The sequence below is a fragment of the Salmo salar genome, chromosome ssa19 (genome assembly GCF_905237065.1).
Source record: "Salmo salar chromosome ssa19, Ssal_v3.1, whole genome shotgun sequence".
Lineage (NCBI taxonomy): Eukaryota > Metazoa > Chordata > Actinopteri > Salmoniformes > Salmonidae > Salmo > Salmo salar.
In genome coordinates this window covers 33,105,465-33,120,386 of record NC_059460.1, presented here as the reverse complement: position 1 = coordinate 33,120,386, position 14,922 = coordinate 33,105,465, and the positions used below count along the sequence as shown (strand labels likewise).

At 41.3% G+C, this 14,922-nt stretch overlaps 1 protein-coding gene across 1 annotated transcript in view; it reads right to left on the bottom strand.

Moving 5' to 3' along the window:
• The window catches only part of sipa1l2 (signal induced proliferation associated 1 like 2), a 564,521-nt gene that overhangs the window by 340,274 nt on the left and 209,325 nt on the right, over nucleotides 1–14,922 (bottom strand). Inside the window, 1 exon segment of the mRNA XM_045702242.1 lies at nucleotides 8,718–8,906. Coding sequence (XP_045558198.1) covers nucleotides 8,718–8,906 — 189 coding nt within the window.

Genomic DNA, 14,922 nt, shown 5'->3' with positions numbered 1-14,922 from the left:
CTACCATCTACCTCTGATAAACATCTCATTTATCCACCTCTCATAAACATCTCATTTAAACAGATAACACAGCATGGTCTCTCTACCATCCTCCTCTGATAAACATCTCATTTAAACAGATAACACAGCATGGTTTCTCTACCATCCTCCTCTGATAAACATCTCATTTAAACAGATAATACAGCATGGTCTCTCTACCATCCTCCTCTGATAAACATCTCATTTATCCACCTCTGATAAACATCCAATTTATTCTCCTCTCATAAACATCTAATTTAAACAGATAACACAGAATGGTCTCTCTACCATCCTCCTCTGATAAACATCTCATTTATCCACCTCTGATAACCATCTAATTTATCCTCCTCTGATAAACATCTCATTTATACAGATAGCACAGCATTGTCTCTCTACCATCCTCCTCTGATAAACATATAATTTAAACAGATAATACAACATGGTCTCTCTACAATCCTCCTCAGATAAACATCTCATGTAAACAGATAATACAGCATGGTCTCTCTACCATCCTCCTCAGATAAACATCTCATTTAAACAGATAATACAGCATGGTCTCTCTACCATCCTCCTCTGATAAACATCTCATTTATCAACCTCTGATAACCATCTAATTTATCCTCCTCTGATAAACATCTCATTTATACAGATAGCACAGCATTGTCTCTCTACCATCCTCCTCTGATAAACATATAATTTAAACAGATAATACAACATGGTCTCTCTACCATCCTCCTCTGTTAAACATCTCATTTATCCTCCTCTGATAAACATCTCATTTAAACAGGTAACACAGCATGGTCTCTCTACCATCCTCCTCAGATAAACATCTCATGTAAACAGATAATACAGCATGGTCTCTCTAACATCCTCCTCAGATAAACATCTCATTTAAACAGATAATACAGCATGGTCACTCTACCATCCTCCTCTGATAAACATCTCATTTAAACAGATAATACAGCATGGTCTCTCTACCATCCTCCTCTGATAAACATCAAATTTATCATCCTCTGATAAACATCTAATTTAAACAGATAACACAGCATGGTCTCTCTACCATCCTCCTCTGATAAACATCTCATTTATCCACCTCTGATAAGCATCTAATTTATCCTCCTCTGATAAACATCTCATTTAAACAGATAATACAGCATGGTCTCTCTACCATCCTCCTCTGATAAACATCTCATCTATCCACCTCTGATAAATGTCTAATTTATCCTCCACTGATAAACATCTCATTTAAACAGATAAAACAGCATGGTCTCTCTACCATCCTCCTCTGATAAACATCTAATTTAAACAGATAATACAGCATGGTCTCTCTACCATCCTCCTCTGATAAACATCTCATCTATCCACCTCTGATAAACATCTCATTTATCTTCCTCTGATAAATATCTCATTTAAACAGATAATACAGCATGGTCTCTCTACCATCCTCCTCTGATAAACATCTCATTTATCCACCTCTGATAAACATTAAATTTATCCTCCTCTGATAAACATCTCATTTATCCACCTCTGATAAACATCTAATTTATCATCCTCTGATAAATATCTAATTTAAACAGATAACACAGCATGGTTTCTCTACCATCCTCCTCTGATAAACATCTCATTTATCCTCCTCTGATAAATATCTAATTTAAACAGATAACACAGCATGGTCTCTCTACCATCCTCCTCTGATAAACATCTAATTTAAACAGATAATACAGCATGGTCTCTCTACCATCCTCCTCTGATAAACATCTCATTTATCCACCTCTGATAAACATCTAATTTATCCTCCTCTGATAAACATCTCATTTAAACAGATAATACAACATGGTCTCTCTACCATCCTCCTCTGATAAACATCTCATTTATCCTCCTCTGATAAACATCTCATTTAAACATATAATACAGCATGGTCTCTCTACCATCCTCCTCTGATAAACATCTCATCTATCCACCTCTGATAAATGTCTAATTTATCCTCCACTGATAAACATCTAATTTAAACAGATAATACAGCATGGTCTCTCTTCCATCCTCCTCTGATAAACATCTCATTTATCCTCCTCTGATAAACATCTCATTTATCCTCCTCTGATAAACATCTAATTTAAACAGATAATACAGCATGGTCTCTCTACCATCCTCCTCTGATAAATATCTCATTTATCCACCTCTGATAAACATCTAATTTATCCTCCTCTGATAAACATCTCATTTAAACAGATAACACAGCATGGTCTCTCTACCATCCTCCTCTGATAAACATCTCATTTATCCACCTCTGATAAACATCCAATTTATTCTACTCTCATAAACATCTCATTTAAACAGATAATACAGCATGGTCTCTCTACCATCCTCCTCTGATAAACATCTCATCTATCCACCTCTGATAAATGTCTAATTTATCCTCCACTGATAAACATCTCATTTAAACAGATAATACAGCATGGTCTCTCTACCATCCTCCTCTGATAAACATCTCATCTATCCACCTCTGATAAATGTCTAATTTATCCTCCACTGATAAATATCTCATTTAAACAGATAACACAGCATGGTCTCTCTACCATCCTCCTCTGATAAACATCTCATTTAAACAGATAATACAGCATGGTCTCTCTACCATCCTCCTCTGATAAACATCTCATTTATCCACCTCTGATAAACATCTAATTTATCCTCCTCTGATAAACATCTCATTTAAACAGATAATACAACATGGTCTCTCTACCATCCTCCTCTGATAAACATCTAATTTATCCTCCTCTGATAAATATCTCATTTAAACAGATAACACAGCATGGTCTCTCTACCATCCTCCTCTGATAAACATCTAATTTAAACAGATAATATAGCATGGTCTCTCTACCATCCTCCTCTGATAAACATCTCATTTAAACAGATAATACAACATGGTCTCTCTACCATCCTCCTCTGATAAACATCTCATTTATCCTCCTCTGATAAACATCTAATTTATCCTCCTCTGATAAACATCTCATTTAAACAGATAATACAACATGGTCTCTCTACCATCCTCCTCAGATAAACATCTCATGTAAACAGATAATACAGCACGGTCTCTCTACCATCCTCCTCTGATAAACATCTCATTTAAACAGATAATACAGCATGGTCTCTCTACCATCCTCCTCTGATAAACATCTCATTTATCCTCCTCTGATAAATATCTCATTTAAACAGATAACACAGCATGGTCTCTCTACCATCCTCCTCTGATAAACATCTAATTTAAACAGATAATACACCATGGTCTCTCTACCATCCTCCTCTGATAAACATCTCATTTATCCTCCTCTGATAAACATCTCATTTATCCTCCTCTGATAAACATCTCATTTATACAGATAGCACAGCATTGTCTCTCTACCATCCTCCTCTGATAAACATATAATTTAAACAGATAATACAACATGGTCTCTCTACAATCCTCCTCAGATAAACATCTCATGTAAACAGATAATACAGCATGGTCTCTCTACCATCCTCCTCAGATAAACATCTAATTTAAACAGATAATACAGCATGGTCTCTCTACCATCCTCCTCTGATAAACATCTCATTTATCAACCTCTGATAACCATCTAATTTATCCTCCTCTGATAAACATCTCATTTATACAGATAGCACAGCATTGTCTCTCTACCATCCTCCTCTGATAAACATATAATTTAAACAGATAATACAACATGGTCTCTCTACCATCCTCCTCTGTTAAACATCTCATTTATCCTCCTCTGATAAACATCTCATTTAAACAGGTAACACAGCATGGTCTCTCTACCATCCTCCTCAGATAAACATCTCATGTAAACAGATAATACAGCATGGTCTCTCTAACATCCTCCTCAGATAAACATCTCATTTAAACAGATAATACAGCATGGTCACTCTAGCATCCTCCTCTGATAAACATCTCATTTAAACAGATAATACAGCATGGTCTCTCTACCATCCTCCTCTGATAAACATCAAATGTATCATCCTCTGATAAACATCTAATTTAAACAGATAACACAGCATGGTCTCTCTACCATCCTCCTCTGATAAACATCTCATTTATCCACCTCTGATAAGCATCTAATTTATCCTCCTCTGATAAACATCTCATTTAAACAGATAATACAGCATGGTCTCTCTACCATCCTCCTCTGATAAACATCTCATCTATCCACCTCTGATAAATGTCTAATTTATCCTCCACTGATAAACATCTCATTTAAACAGATAAAACAGCATGGTCTCTCTACCATCCTCCTCTGATAAACATCTAATTTAAACAGATAATACAGCATGGTCTCTCTACCATCCTCCTCTGATAAACATCTCATCTATCCACCTCTGATAAACATCTCATTTATCTTCCTCTGATAAATATCTCATTTAAACAGATAATACAGCATGGTCTCTCTACCATCCTCCTCTGATAAACATCTCATTTATCCACCTCTGATAAACATTAAATTTATCCTCCTCTGATAAACATCTCATTTATCCACCTCTGATAAACATCTAATTTATCATCCTCTGATAAATATCTAATTTAAACAGATAACACAGCATGGTTTCTCTACCATCCTCCTCTGATAAACATCTCATTTATCCTCCTCTGATAAATATCTAATTTAAACAGATAACACAGCATGGTCTCTCTACCATCCTCCTCTGATAAACATCTAATTTAAACAGATAATACAGCATGGTCTCTCTACCATCCTCCTCTGATAAACATCTCATTTATCCACCTCTGATAAACATCTAATTTATCCTCCTCTGATAAACATCTCATTTAAACAGATAATACAACATGGTCTCTCTACCATCCTCCTCTGATAAACATCTCATTTATCCTCCTCTGATAAACATCTCATTTAAACATATAATACAGCATGGTCTCTCTACCATCCTCCTCTGATAAACATCTCATCTATCCACCTCTGATAAATGTCTAATTTATCCTCCACTGATAAACATCTAATTTAAACAGATAATACAGCATGGTCTCTCTTCCATCCTCCTCTGATAAACATCTCATTTATCCTCCTCTGATAAACATCTCATTTATCCTCCTCTGATAAACATCTAATTTAAACAGATAATACAGCATGGTCTCTCTACCATCCTCCTCTGATAAATATCTCATTTATCCACCTCTGATAAACATCTAATTTATCCTCCTCTGATAAACATCTCATTTAAACAGATAACACAGCATGGTCTCTCTACCATCCTCCTCTGATAAACATCTCATTTATCCACCTCTGATAAACATCCAATTTATTCTACTCTCATAAACATCTCATTTAAACAGATAATACAGCATGGTCTCTCTACCATCCTCCTCTGATAAACATCTCATCTATCCACCTCTGATAAATGTCTAATTTATCCTCCACTGATAAACATCTCATTTAAACAGATAATACAGCATGGTCTCTCTACCATCCTCCTCTGATAAACATCTCATCTATCCACCTCTGATAAATGTCTAATTTATCCTCCACTGATAAATATCTCATTTAAACAGATAACACAGCATGGTCTCTCTACCATCCTCCTCTGATAAACATCTCATTTAAACAGATAATACAGCATGGTCTCTCTACCATCCTCCTCTGATAAACATCTCATTTATCCACCTCTGATAAACATCTAATTTATCCTCCTCTGATAAACATCTCATTTAAACAGATAATACAACATGGTCTCTCTACCATCCTCCTCTGATAAACATCTAATTTATCCTCCTCTGATAAATATCTCATTTAAACAGATAACACAGCATGGTCTCTCTACCATCCTCCTCTGATAAACATCTAATTTAAACAGATAATATAGCATGGTCTCTCTACCATCCTCCTCTGATAAACATCTCATTTAAACAGATAATACAACATGGTCCCTCTACCATCCTCCTCTGATAAACATCTCATTTATCCTCCTCTGATAAACATCTAATTTATCCTCCTCTGATAAACATCTCATTTAAACAGATAATACAACATGGTCTCTCTACCATCCTCCTCAGATAAACATCTCATGTAAACAGATAATACAGCACGGTCTCTCTACCATCCTCCTCTGATAAACATCTCATTTAAACAGATAATACAGCATGGTCTCTCTACCATCCTCCTCTGATAAACATCTCATTTATCCTCCTCTGATAAATATCTCATTTAAACAGATAACACAGCATGGTCTCTCTACCATCCTCCTCTGATAAACATCTAATTTAAACAGATAATACACCATGGTCTCTCTACCATCCTCCTCTGATAAACATCTCATTTATCCTCCTCTGATAAACATCTCATTTAAACAGATAATACAGCATGGTCTCTCTACCATCCTCCTCTGATAAATATCTCATTTATCCACCTCTGATAAACATCTAATTTATCCTTCTCTGATAAACATCTCATTTAAACAGATAACACAGCATGGTCTCTCTACCATCCTCCTCTGATAAACATCTCATTTATCCACCTCTGATAAACATCCAATTTATTCTCCTCTCATAAACATCTAATTTAAACAGATAACACAGAATGGTCTCTCTACCATCCTCCTCTGATAAACATCTCATTTATCCACCTCTGATAACCATCTAATTTATCCTCCTCTGATAAACATCTCATTTAAACAGATAATACAACATGGTCTCTCTACCATCCTCCTCAGATAAACATCTCATGTAAACAGATAATACAGCATGGTCTCTCTACCATCCTCCTCAGATAAACATCTCATTTAAACAGATAATACAGCATGGTCTCTCTACCATCCTCCTCTGATAAACATCTCATTTATCCTCCTCTGATAAACATCTCATTTAAACAGTTAACACAGCATGGTCTCTCTACCATCCTCCTCAGATAAACATCTCATGTAAACAGATAATACAGCATGGTCTCTCTTCCATCCTCCTCAGATAAACATCTCATTTAAACAGATAATACAGCACGGTCTCTCTACCATCCTCCTCTGATAAACATCTCATTTAAACAGATAACACAGCATGGTCTCTCTACCATCCTCCTCTGATAAACATCTCATTTATCCACCTCTGATAACCATCTAATTTATCCTCCTCTGATAAACATCTTATTTAAACAGATAATACAGCATGGTCTCTCTACCATCCTCCTCTGATAAACATCTCATTTATCCACCTCTGATAAACATCTCATTTATTTACCAGAGAACAAACATCACAACACCAGTGAACAAACATCACAACACCAGAGAACAAACATCACAACACCAGAGAACAAACATCACAACACAACAAACATCAAACAACACCAGATAACAAACATCACACAACACCAGATAACAAACATCACACAACACCAGAGAACAAACATCACACAACACCAGAGAACAAACATCACAACACCAGAGAACAAACATCACAACACCAGAGAACAAACATCACACAACACCAGAGAACAAACATCACACAACACCAGAGAACAAACATCACAACACCAGAGAACAAACATCACAACACAAGAGAACAAACATCACAACACAAGAGAACAAACATCACACAACACCAGAGAACAAACATCACACAACACCAGAGAACAAACATCACACAACACCAGAGAACAAACATCACAACACCAGAGAACAAACATCACAACACAACAAACATCACACAACACCAGAGAACAAACATCACGACACCACCAGAGAACAAACATCACGACACCACCAGAGACCAAACATCACAACACCCCCAGAAAACAAACATCACAACACCAGAGAACAAACATCACACAACACCAGAGAACAAACATCACACAACACCAGAGAACAAACATCACACAACACCAGAGAACAAACATCACAACACCAGAGAACAAACATCACACAACACCAGAGAACAAACATCACACAACACCAGAGAACAAACATCACAACACCAGAAAACAAACATCAGCATCACGACACCAGAGAACAAACATCCCACAACACCAGATAACAAACATCACATCACCAGAGAACAAACATCACAACACCAGAGAACAAACATCACAACACCAGAGAACAAACATCACAACACCAGAGAACAAACATCACACAACACCAGAGAACAAACATCACAACACCAGAAAACAAACATCAGCATCACGACACCAGAGAACAAACATCCCACAACACCAGAGAACAAACATCACAACACCAGAGAACAAACATCACATCACCAGAGAACAAACATCACAACACCAGAGAACAAACATCACAACACAACAAACATCACACAACACCAGAGAACAAACATCACTACACTACCAGAGAACAAACATCACAACACCAGAGAACAAACATCACACAACACCAGAGAACAAACATCTCAACACCAGAGAAGAAACATCACGACACCAGAGAAGAAACATCACGACACCAGAGAACAAACATCACAACACCAGAGAACAAACATCACAACACCAGATAACAAACATCACAACACCAGAGAACAAACGTCTTAACCCTTGTGCTACTCTACTCACCCTGTTCATCCAATTTGAGGAGCTGCTTGGGGACCTTGGAGGAGTTGAGGGCCAGCCTCAGACACTGGCCTATACTCCATCCCTTTCTACATGTAGCCCAACCCTACAATACACTGTCTCTCTCTATCCCATACCCCTAGTACTCACCCCCTGTTCATCCAGTTTGATAAGCTGCTCGGAGACCTTGGGGGAGTTGAGGGCCAGACGGAGACAATGGATGTTGAGTTCAGGCATCACATATTCCAGAACCTCTTTTAGAGGTAGGCCTCGGGCTGTACCATGTCTCGCTGTGGAGGGGACCGCATCCTCCAGGATTGCCCCACGTAGGGTTGTTAACTGGAAGAGAGAGAGAGAAAGAGAGACAGAGAGAGAGAGGGAGAGAGAGAGAGAGAGAGAGGTAGAGAGAGAGGTAGGTAGAGAGAGAGAAGTAGGTAGAGCGAGGTAGGTAGAGAGGTAGTCAGAGGTAGGTAGAGAGACAGGTAGGTAGAGAGAGAGGTAGAGAGAGGTAGGTAGAGAGAGGGAGAGAGAGGTAGGTAGAGAGAGAGTGAGAGAGAGAGGTAGAAGTAGGTAGAGAGAGAGGTAGAGAGAGAGGTAGAGGTAGGTAGAGAGAGAGGTAGAGGTAGGTAGAGAGAGAGGGAAAGAGAGAGGTAGAGGTAGGTAGAGAGAGAGGGAGAGAGAGAGGTAGAGGTAGATAGAGAGAGAGGTAGAGAGAGAGAGAGAGGTAGAGAGAGAGAGAGAGATAGAAAATGAGAAAGAGAAAATGAGAGCGAGAAAATGAGAAAGAGAGAGTTTTGTTATATGTTTACTTTGACAACGTAAGTAATTTAACCTTCCATGTCAATAAAGTCTATTGAATTGGATTGAATTGAGAGAGAGCGTGAGAATGAGGGTTTAGGCCCCTGCACCACTCCCCACTCCACCCCCATCCCTCCACTCTCTCCATCCCTCCACCCATCCCGTGTGTGTGTGTGTGTGTGTGTGTGTGTGTGTGTGTGTGTGTGTGTGTGTGTGTGTGTGTGTGTGTGTGTGTGTGTGTGTGTGTGTGTGTGTGTGTGTGTGTGTGTGTGTGTGTGTGTGAGGGAGAGAGTGTTCACTGCAGTGCAGATACACCATTGCCATCAGTGACTGAACAGGGGATTTAACCTTGTCTCTGTGACCGAGAGGAGAGGGCTGGCGTGACCCATTTAGTTGAAATATGGAGAAAAGGTTACGCTTCAAACCAGGACTGACATTTAATATCAGTGACATCCCCCCCCCCCTCCTGCATCTGTTTCACCTTCAGTATTCAGAGAGCAGACCCCCTAGAGTCATTCACTGACAGCTGAGTCTGTCTGTGTGTGACTGGCTGACTAACTGACTAACTGACTGACTGACTGGCTGACTGACTGGCTGGCTGGCTGGCTGACTGGCTGGATGACTGGCTGGATGACTGACTGACTGACTGACTGACTGGCTGACTGGCTGGCTGACTGGCTGACTAACTAACTGGCTGACTAACTAACTGGCTGACTGGCTGACTGAAAGGCTGGTTGGCTGACGGAATGACTGGCTGACTAACTAACTGACTGACTGACTGACTGGCTGACAGATTGACAGGTTGACTAACTGACTGACTGACTAACTGGCTGACTGACTGGCTGGCTGAATGGCTGACTGACTGATTGGCTGACTGACAAACTATATGACTGACTGACTAGCTGGCTGACTAACTGGCTGACTGATTAGCGACTGACTGATTGATTAACTTGTTGGCTGACTGACTGACTGACTGACTGATTTACAGGGTCATGACTGGCTGACTAACTGGCTGACTGACTGACTGGGTTACTAACTCTTAATGTCTGTGAGTATAACAGAACTGATTTGGCAGGTGACACCCTGAGGACAAACCATCCAGGGGGGGAAAAAATTGAGGTCATAGGATTTCCCAATGGGTTTCTATGGGAACCCCTATTTATGAGGAACCTGGTTGCAGTTCCTATGGCTTCCACTAGATGTCAACAGTCTTTAGAAATTGGTCAATGTTTTTCTTTTGAGAATTGAAGAAGTAGTCAGATTCATTGTAAGTGTCACTCCAGGTGGACTCTACTGTTTTGGTGCGCGTGAACTGGAACGCGCTTCATGTTGAAACAGTTTATTCCGTCTTAAATTTTATAGATTATTTAAATTTTAGGATACCTGAGGTTGGATTAGGAACGTTGTTTGAAATGTTTGGACCAAGTTTACAGGTAACTTATTAGATACTTTGTAGCCATTCCCCTAGATGGCGCCGGAGGAGATGGCCGCCATTTTACGGTCTCCTAACCAATTGTGTTTTTTTTCCGCGATATTTGTAAATAATTTTTTACATAATGTTTCTGCAACCATATCTTACGGCAGAAAAGAGCTTCTGGATATCAGGACAGCGATCACTCACCTCGGATTAGACAAAGATATTTTTTTCAACAACAAGCAGGACTCACACAATATTCTCCAAACACCCCACAGGGCAGACATCCCAATTATTCGCAAGAGGAAGCGACGAAGAGCCGGATGCCTCGTCCGGACCCGCAGAAGGCGAGTAGGAAAGCTGCCGTTACCGTCAATATTACTCGCCAACGTGCAATCATTGGACAATAAACTAGACGAGGTACGATCACGAATATCCTACCAACGGGACATCAAAAACTGTAATATCCTATGTTTCACGGAATCGTGGCTGAATGACGACGTGGATATTCAGCTAACGGGATATACGCTGCACCGGCAGGATAGAACAGCACACTCCGGTAAGACGGGGGAGGGGGGGGGGGGGTGGGGGGGCGGTCTGTGCATATTTGTAAACACGAAATCTAAGGAAGTCTCTAGATTTTGCTCGCCTGAAGTAGAGTATATTGTGATAAATTGCAGGCCACACTACTTGTCTAGAGAGTTCTCAGCTATACTTATCGTGGCTGTTTATTTACCACCACAAACAGATGCTGGCACTAAGACCGCACTCAGTCAGCTGCATAAGGAAATAAGCAAACAGGAAACCACTCACCCAGAGGCGTCTCTCCTAGTGGCCGGAGACTTTAATTCAGGGAAACTTAAATCAGTTCTACCAAATCTCTATCAACATGTTAAATGTGCAACGAGAGGGGAAAAAATTCTAAATCACCTATACTCCACACCCAGAGACGCGTACAAAGCTCTCCCTCGCCCTCCATTTGGTAAATCCGACCACAACTCTATCCCCCCGATTCCTGCTTACAAGCAAAAATTAAAGCAGGAAGCACCAGTGACTCGGTCTATAAAAAAGTGGTCAGATGAAGCAGATGCTAAACTACAGGACTGTTTTGCTATCACAGACTGGAACATGTTCCGGGATTCTTCCGATGACATTGAGGAATACACCACATCAGTCACTGGCTTTATCAATAAGTGCATTGAGGATGTCGTCCCCACAGTGACTGTACGTACATACCCCAACCTGAAGCCATGGATTATAGGCAACATTCGCACTGAGCAAAAGGGTAGAGCTGCCGCTTTTAAGGTGTGGGACTCTAACCCGGAAGCTTACAAGAAATCCCGCTATGCCCTGCGACGAACCATCAAACAGGCAAAGCGTCAATACAGGGCTAAGATTACATCATACTACACCGGCTCCGACACTTGTCGGCAGGGCTTGCAAACTATTACAGACTACAAAGGGAAGCACAGCCGCGAGCTGCCCAGTGACACGAGCCTACCAGACGAGCTAAATCACTTCTATGCTCGCTTCGAGGCAAGCAACACTGAGGTTCAGTTCGATTCCCACGGGGGACCAGTACGGGGGGAAAAAAAAGAAATGTTTATGAAATATATGCATTCACTACTGTAAGTCGCTCTGGATAAGAGCGTCTGCTAAATGACTAAAATGTAAATGTAAATGTAACTGCCTGGTTGACTAAATGAGAGACTGACTGATTGACTGGATGACTGATTAACTGACTGGCTGACTAATTGGCTGACTGACACACTGACTGGCTGACTGACCGGCTGACTGACACACTGACTGGCTGACTGGCTGACTGGCTGACTGACTGACTGGCTGGTTGACTGGCTGGCTGACACACTGACTGGCTGACTGGCTGGCTGACTGACACACTGACTAGCTGACTGACTGACTAACTAACTGACTGGCTGACTGGCTGACTGGCTGAATGACTGACTGGTTGGCTGACTGAATGACACACTGACTGGCTGACTTGCTGACTGACACACTGACTGACTGACTAATTGACTGGCTGACTGGCTGGCTGACTAACTAACTGACTGACTGACTAATTGACTGGCTGACTGACACACTGACTGGCTGACTAACTGTCTGGTTGACTAAATGAGAGACTGGCTGAGTGACTGGATGACTGACTAACTGACTGGCTGGCAGAATTGCTGAATGACTAATTGGATGACTGACTGACTAACTAACTAACTGGCTGACTGACACACCGACTGGCTGACTGACTGACTGACTAACTGGCTGACTCACACACTGACTGGCTGACTGACTGACTGACACACTGACTGGCTGGCTGACTATCTGGCTGACTGATTGACTCACTGGCTGACTTTATGACTAACTGGCTGACTGACTGATTAAATAACTGGCTGACTGACTGGCTGACTAACATAGTCATGACTGGCTGACTGACTGACTGGCTAACTGACTGAATGGCTGACTAACAGAGTCATGACTGGCTGACTGACTGGCTGACTGGCTAACTGACTGGCTGACTGACTGACTGACTAACAGAGTCATGAGAGGCTGACTGACTGGCTGACTGGCTGACTGGCTGACTGACTAACAGAGTCATGACTGGCTGACTGACTGGCTGACTAACAGAGTCATGACTGACTGGCTGACTGACTGACTGACTGACTAACAGACTCATGGCTGACTGGCTGACTGGCTAACTGACTGGCTGACTAACAGAGTCATGGCTGACTGGCTGACTGACTGGCTGAATAACAGAGTCATGGCTGACTGGCTGACTGACTGGCCGAATAACAGAGTCATGGCTGACTGGGTAACTGACTGACTGGCTGACTGACTGGCTGACTAACAGAGTCATGACTGACTGGCTGACTGACTGGCTGACTGGCTGACTGACTGGCTGACTAACAGAGTCATGACTGACTGGCTGACTGACTGGCTGACTGACAGAGTCATGACTGACTGGCTGACTGACTGGCTGACTGACTGGCTGACTGACTGGCTGACTGGCCAAATAACAGAGTCATGGCTGACTGACTGGCTGACTAACAGAGTCATGACTGACTGGCTGACTGACTGACTGGCTGACTGGCCGAATAACAGAGTCATGGCTGACTGACTGACTGGCTGGCTGACTAACAGTCATGACTGGCTGACTGGCTGGCTGGCTGACTGACTGACTGGCTGGCTGACTAACAGAGTCATGACTGGCTGGCTGACTAACAGAGTCATGACTGACTGGCTGACTGACTGGCTGACTGGCAGAATAACAGAGTCATGGCTGACTGATTGACTGACTGGCTGGCTGACTAACAGAGTCATGACTGGCTGACTGACTAACAGAGTCATGACTGGCTGACTGACTAACAGAGTCATGACTGGCTGACTGACTGACTGGCTGACTAACAGAGTCACTACTGGCTGACTGGCTGACTGACTGACTACCGCACTGTTTTTGAAAGATATAATGTTAGCAATCGAGAACTATAAACATTTTGCTACTTTTCTCATCAACATTGATGCCCTGAATTTAGCAGGCGCTATCGACAGATCAGTAGGAAAAAGTGATGGGCTACTTTCTACTCAGGCCACGGTCAGTGTGAACCAGAAACGCTGGCCAGACAAGATGTAGCTACAAACAGAACGGAGTTAAATGATTCCAGTCTGCTGTGAAGTGTTCATCCATGCAACATTTTCCAGATATAAGTTTCTAATCTTGTCAGACAGTCATTTTTATTTCAAGTTAAAGCATACTGTTAGCTTGCTAGCAAACTGATATCTTTCCGACAGATAAGATCTAAACCAGGCCAGAACTTGACCGTGTAGACCAATTTGGGTTTCCAATCTCTCCAAAATAATGTGGTGATCGATGGTATCAAAAGCAGCACTAAGGTCTAGGAGCACGAGGACAGATGCAGAGCCTTGGTCTGATGCCATTAAAAGGTAATTTACCACCTTCACAAGTGCAGTCTCAGTGCTATGATGGGGTCTAAAACCAGACTAGAGCGTTTTTATTTGACTAGGCAAGCCAGTTAAGAACAAATTCTTATTTTCAATGACATCCTTGGAACAGTGGGTCAACTGCCTTGTTCAGGAACAGAACAACATATTTTTACCTTGTCAGCTCGGGGATTC